This window comes from Drosophila willistoni (assembly GCF_018902025.1).
Source record: "Drosophila willistoni isolate 14030-0811.24 chromosome 2L unlocalized genomic scaffold, UCI_dwil_1.1 Seg196, whole genome shotgun sequence".
NCBI lineage: Eukaryota > Metazoa > Arthropoda > Insecta > Diptera > Drosophilidae > Drosophila > Drosophila willistoni.
Window position 1 is genome coordinate 4,098,662 of NW_025814048.1, and position 7,163 is coordinate 4,105,824.

A 7,163-nucleotide genomic window follows, 5' to 3' on the forward strand; every position below is an offset into this window, starting at 1 on the left:
TAAAAATTTGTTAACTTTTAAACGAAAGATTTTTCCTCTCCATTTAACATACATACTATTTGAGTAAAAAACTTGACATACCAAAACATACCATTATTCTTCGTTGAGACCCAAAGTATAAGTATCTATAAAAAAATGTAGTGATTAATGCGATAAACCATACTTCAAAAGTTAACGAGGCTTGACGTCAATATTCCATTGCTTGTATCTGCTTAAAGAAATCCCATATATTTTCGTTTTGAGACTCCAAAACCTATAAAAACTTCTGAGAGACAGCAGCGAATAGAAAATGGAATAAGACGTGTCCTATCCGCCCATTATTAAGTTTATTTTTTGCGGGGTAAACCAAAAGGGATCATTCATATGTATTAAATTGCTTGGGTTCCTTAAAGTATGCTGCGAATATCCAAGCAACTGCATTGGTAATTGATGACTAGAAATTTTGACTGTTGAAGACATTTAGCTGATATACATATGTATGTACTTAAACACAGTCATTTTAAGAGGTCGTTGCATTTAATTAAGCATATTTACATATATATGTACGTCGTATATATTTTTCATTGGCGTTAATCAACCATATCAATATCCCTCTATGTCAAAGTCTTCGTATTTTTCTGAAGTGTATTAAAAGTGCGCAACTAGCTTACCTTAATACCGAAATAGAGTAAAAAAGTGTTTTTAAGAAAATTTGTGGATTGAAAACTAAAAAAACATTTCTCGAAATCACACACATCTCTTTTAATCAAGAGATAAAGTCATTTTAAAGTTTGTGCGGCTGAGGATTAGCGGATAGGATAGCATCGTTAGGGTCTAATAGTCCGACGAGTACGTAGAACGAGAACTTACGTTAATTGCCTTAAAGAGAGGAGCAAGACAAAATACCTGAACGAACCTTGCTTGCAATTCATTAAAAAGGGATGTAATATTTGTATATAAACTAAGATGAGGTATCCAAAATAAAAGCATGATAAAAAAGCTTTAAATTGTTTTTTTCTCTACTAGACTTCAAACTTTTAAGTTTAGTATTTCTAATATGATGCACGTAGCGAATAAATTTAAAAAAAGAAATTAAGGATTTTGTTCACAAGAGTCTTATTGTAAGTTTTAATCGTTTCTTGTGGTGTGTCACAATAAAGTAATTAACTCATTAACTTTATGATTTGCATTCTCCAGACCTCGCACCGACAAAGGACCTTCGGTTACGTCTGTGGGAATCGCCGGTAGCGGATCACTGGAAATGCGTTTTGTTCGCGGTGGTATTTGGGCATATCTGACATCAGAAGGCTCTTCTAATGGTGCTTTCCAGGTGCAAGTATCGTAGATTTCAAAACTGCTATCCATTGCAGTTACAGGAGGTGCAAACTCTTCGAATGTCATATAGGCCGGAATAACTTCATAGAGATTTGCATTCATATAGCTGCCACTGCTGGCTAAGCTTTCCGAGGAATTTTGTCGTGAAATGCATGAAAAAGTTCTGAAATTTAAATCAAAACATTATTATTGAGAAAATTGCTAGACAATATAGACCCACCTATTCGTTTTGCAATGGGAAATGACATTTTCTTTTCGCTTTAGTTTGTCCACTGTATTGCCACGTGGTAAGACGACAATTTGTCCAGAACTGCATTTGGGTTTCATTACACGTTTGCTTCCTTTTAGCCAAACGGGTTTATGCCTCAGGATAAGAAATACAGTTATCATTCCCAGGAATGTAAAGAAAACCACGCCAAGGATCATTAATGATATTCCCTGCAAAGGCAATTGATTAGTGAAAACTTTTCAAAGTGTATCCTCTGAGACATACCTTGGATGAAACATTACTTGTTATCCAGGTATTGTAATAGGTCTCCAGATTACTGCCCACATGCACCGATTTACAACTGAAGGGCGAAACATTCGTCTGTTGCGAGTCGACCAAGCAAAATGTGTAAGCCACATTGGGCACCAGTTCGGTCACAATTGTCTGCAGTGGCATAGTAAAATAGCATCCTAAACCAAACTCAGCTGGCATTATTTCCATCATGTAGTACTCCTTTGTGGTCTTTGAAAACCAAAATAATCCATACGTAGTATCATCATCTTCATCATAGGACTTAACGGTCACTTTAACCGTAAGTTGGCCAAATAATTTTGGATAAAATTCAACATGTGGCCACCATATATTCTGGCTGGTTCTGGAAAGAGCCCTATTGTTAGTTGATGAGCTACACTCCAGGGTGATAACTTCATTCGGCGATGGAGTACCAGATGTTGGCAAAGTTGGTATCCACATGGAGCTAGACGTTGTGGTCGATGTGGTAGTGGTTATCGTTGTTGTCTCCTCTTTAATGGTTGTGCTCTGAATGGTTGGATTGATTGTGGGCGAGTCATCACCACCATCGCAAATCCGTGTATCGAATACAGACCAATCCTTATATTCTTCGGGTGTTCGGCAGGGCAGAACAACAGCAGAGTGATAGGCAAAAATCGTATTCATTTCCTGGACCAACTCACAATCGCAATGCCAAAAGTTATCGTTAGCAAATATATGCAAATCTCTCGATATATCGCGATGTCCAAATATATTTTTCGATATCGTCACCAGTTTATTGTGGGATATGTCCAAATACTTTAAGTACTCCATTCCTAATGGATAAAATATCATATAAGTAACGACTGACCAAGTATTAATTATTAATTTTAGTTCACCTTGAAATATATATGCAGGTAGGTATTCAATATTTGAATATGATAGAATCAAACTCTCAATCATAGTTAATTTGCTAAAGCAATCTTCGGTCAGATGATTGCTAAAGTTATTATGACTGAAATCGCCATAAGAAAGTATGCCAAGTACCGAATCACTTGATGTTACATTTCGCATACATTCGATACCAATTTGTAGACCAAGATATTCGATTTGATATTTTACATTGTCCATAAAATCGGGATATATACAACTCAGACGTACATCATGCTGTCTAATTGTGAGGCTTTTGAAATAAGACGAGATATCTGCAAAAAAGCCTTTGCCTATTTCCTCCAATTCTAGATCTTCCAGGGTTATGCGACTAAAGATGCCGCCACCGAAGGCTCCATCTTCAATTTTTGACACATTTGAGATACCTATATAGAGATTTTTAACTCTGTCTCCATATGTCGATAGAAATCCAACAGGTATCGTGGCATCGGGAAAATCATAGCTATATAGACGTAATTCATCAATTACTTGGCAAGCTTCCGTCTGAATGAACAGAAACGTGTGAAAAAAACTTGAAACTCTTCAACAATTCGGATATATAGTTACTTACATTATTCGTTTTTGCCATGGCATTTGTGATATCATCGACTATTTGATTTTGTCGCCCATTAAAACAGGTGAAACGACATTGGACTTGCAGACAATTTGAGGGCTTTGCAGTGAAGGTAACGTCGAGGTAGGTGCTGTCGCATAAACAAACAAAATGCTCCATTATATTTACATGAATTTGCGCAGAATTTGGCTTTAACGCTGTATATGATAATGATAGTGATAATCGCACTGATAAGGCTAAATCGGTAATCAATTTCAGCCCTAACTCTACAGATTCGTATTTTTTTTTTTTTGTTACGCACTGCATACAAACAAAATCCTTCAGTGTGTTACAAAAGTAAATTCTTGAAAATTTACTGCATACTTTAAGGGGTCATGTGTATACCTTATGTTGGTTATGGCAGACTTTAGAAATGCGACCATCTCATCTATATTGAGATCTGGAAAATTAACTGCACTGCCATTTCCATTTTCAGTTTCCAAATCGCAAATGGACAAGCCAATTGAATTAAGAACTAAATAGATAGTTAATATGGACCAGGATATTAGAAAGGCCATTGTTCTTTGTGCGGATTTATATTAACTTCACTACATATCCCTCGACCTGCTTTTGCTAACTGCTGTAGAGGATCAACTAATAAGGATGTGTGTATTGATAAAACGTGAGAGCTTCCGTGTACCGAACGCACTGAGTAACAATAATCAACTGGTCAGCTAGTTATCTAAGCTTCAATGGGTTGATAAGTGAGAATGATAGTAAAAGTATGTAAAAATAACCAGATATACATATATCTATTGGAGCTACAAAATACCCTATTTTTATAATAGTGATATATGTAAATACATAAAAGCCGTATAAAGAGGTAATTTTAAAAAAATTTTGATGAGAACTATATAAAATTATTTATTGGAGGTTTATATTTTATATTTTAGTTATCGGCGGTTAACGTGGTGCAACAGATTTATTTTGGAAAAACAGAAGTCAGAAGAAGTTAGGTCTTATTAGATAAACTCAAAATTGAAACCAGTTACCAATTTATCGCATAAATGTATTGAAAACTACATAAAAGTGTATATCTACTTATATTTAAAAATGTAATAAAATCCATAAAAAAAAAAACTAAACTAAAAACTAAAAAGATTATGAAACTAGATACCAAAATAAAGTTTTTATCACAGCTTGTTATACCCTTGCAAAAAGGGTATATTAATTTTGGTCAGAAGTGTGCAACGCATAGAAGGAAGCATCTCCGACCATATAAAGTATATATATTCTTGATCAGCATGACGAGACGAGTTCATATAGCCATGTCCGTCCGTCCGTCCGTCCGTCCGTCCGTCCGTCCGTCCGTCCGTCCGTCCGTCCGTCTGTCCGTCTGTCCGTCCGTCTGGATCAACGCAAACTCCTCCTAGACTGTTAAAGCTACAGAGCTGAAATTTTGCATGTAGGCTTGTATATACTGCAGGCGTTGTATATCTCGGATTCAGCCGGATCGGATCACTATATCATATAGCTCCCATACAAATGGCAAAGTCACGAACAGTGACTTTTCTTAATAACTTCGTTATTTTCTAAGCTATGATCATGAAATTTAATATTGGTGAGTTAATTACACATATAAACGACTATGCCAAATTTGATCAGGATCGGGTGACTATATCATATAGCTCCCATAGGAACGATCTTTCGAAAACAGTGACTTTTGTCAATTGCTTCGTTACTTTTGAAGCAATTGTCATACAAATTTATATTTCTCAGTTTAACATAACTATTAATGACTGTGCCAAATTTGATTAAGATCGGGCGACTATATCATATAGCTCCCATAGGAACAATCGGTGGTGAACAGTGACTTTGATCAATATGTTCGTTATTTCCTAAGCCGTTCTTTCGCAAATATTAGACCTTTTACACAAAAAACTTGCAAGGGTATACAAACTTTGACGCGGTCAAAGTTAGCCCCGGCCCTCTGGTCTTTTCAAATAAAATTGTTTCTATTTTATAAAATGACGGATATTTTTGTTAAAATATAAAAAGAAATTGTATTTGGCCAAAAAAAAATGTATATTGTTTCGCCTATGGAAAAAAAAGAGAGCAATGAAATGAGGCATTAGATTTCGAAGAATTTTGGTTACCTGGATATAAAAAAACTAGTTTTTAAAGACATATATATAAAGTTTCTGAAGTTATCAGACGTTGTCTAACAATTATGACTTTATCTTGAAAAATATTTATGGAATTTGCATCTAATTTTCAGAAAACATACTAAACATACAATCTTTGTTTCCCCCCAAGTCGAAAAAACCTTTAAAAATCGGGGTAGGATACAAAAAGAAAACAACATTTTGCATTATTGATGTCGACATTTACAGTTTTATTGAAATCATTTTGTTATTTTCAAGTATATACTTACACATATATATATATAATTTATGCCGATATCTAAAATCGTGTGTGTCTGTGTGTGTTTGTGTTTATATTTTATTCCCAATTAGTGTTTACATTGAATAATTTGGAAAATGTTTTTGTATTTTTCCCCCCTCCAAGTGCAGTCCATAAACTTCAATCTTTCGATTCATATTAAACTGTAGCCTGGTGTAAACACCTATATATCATTTTAGATATATATATATATGTATGTATATATAGCTTTTCACATAGTACAAATACATCAGAAAACTGGATGACTTTTGTAAATCTATCGCCTGTTTATGGTACTCTATAAACTAATTCTATTAATTTTTGTTACGAGCATTAGGTCGTTTTGCATTGCACCTACTTATATCTAATCCAACTAATTCTAGTGCTAAAATCTAATTCAAGTTCTTAAACTTTTTTGTTTTTTTTGCATATATCATTAAAATCAGTTGCAAGATTTCTACGCACACTTATAATCTTTGTTGGATGAGTCTTACGAGGGATGTCTTAAAAGTTTCACAATCGAATCGAAATTGAGTTAGAGAGAATGAAATACAACCAAATTAATTAATAACATGTTTTCACAAAAGTAATTCAATACAATTATAGTATATGCACCTCAAAGTCACATAGTTTTTTTATTTTATCAGATGATAAAACTCTCTAATAGCCTGGCATGGCATGGGTATACAAATAATGTGCGTGTTCCATCATATCTTATCCGTTCTTAACACAGTTTTGTTAAAATGATACATAGACATTGAACATTATTATATGTTGGATAAATTGCTGTAAACCTATAAATAGATCAGAAAAGTCTCGATGCAATTTTTCGATGCCATCTTCAAAAAGTCTGAACATTTGTTACGGTTTATTGCTTTTGCATTCTTTGCATTTGTCTTGTTGGCTGCACTTAACTTTAAAACAACCAAAAAAGAGTACAAAAAAGAGTAATTTTAAAATTTTAAATTGCTTTTTAAAGACTTAGCTCAAATTAAGTGAGCCCTTTTGAATACCAAAGATCATGCCAATCACCAGTATCATGGCAAACCAAAATATATATGATCAGGTCTTAAGGCTGGATAAATGTATTTGAAAAAAATTGGCGAGATTTGCGGTAATTGTACTTTAATTTGCAGAAAGGGAAATGCAACTACTGGATGACATGAAAAAACATATAGATATTGCGGACGGAAGAGATGAGGTTATTCTCTATGTTATTGAGGTCACTAGAGTAAGCTGCGGAAGGTAAACTAGTCAAGAGTTGAAACAAAATAAAGAACTTTAAACGATAGTTAATATAAAGAACCGTGATATTTCCTGGTTCGAAAGATTCAAGATGTGGATATTGAGCAAATGATTCTTAACCAGGGGTTTATTGCCTTCGCTATCCTAATTGAGTTGCATTCCCCTCTACAAAACTCTGAAGATGTAATGAAATTTGACTTC

At 34.2% G+C, this 7,163-nt stretch overlaps 1 protein-coding gene across 1 annotated transcript; it reads right to left on the reverse strand.

Moving 5' to 3' along the window:
* Positions 1 to 1,128: 1,128 nt before the first annotated feature.
* Positions 1,129 to 3,853, reverse strand: LOC111519866. Its single transcript, XM_023182189.1, has 6 exons — positions 3,681 to 3,853; positions 3,294 to 3,426; positions 2,878 to 3,226; positions 1,808 to 2,628; positions 1,535 to 1,752; positions 1,129 to 1,477 (listed from the first exon to the last, which is right to left on the reverse strand). The coding sequence occupies exons 1-6, from the start codon at positions 3,851 to 3,853 to the stop codon at positions 1,129 to 1,131; spliced, it is 2,043 nt and encodes a 680-aa protein (XP_023037957.1).
* Between the last annotated feature and the right edge of the window lie 3,310 nt (positions 3,854 to 7,163).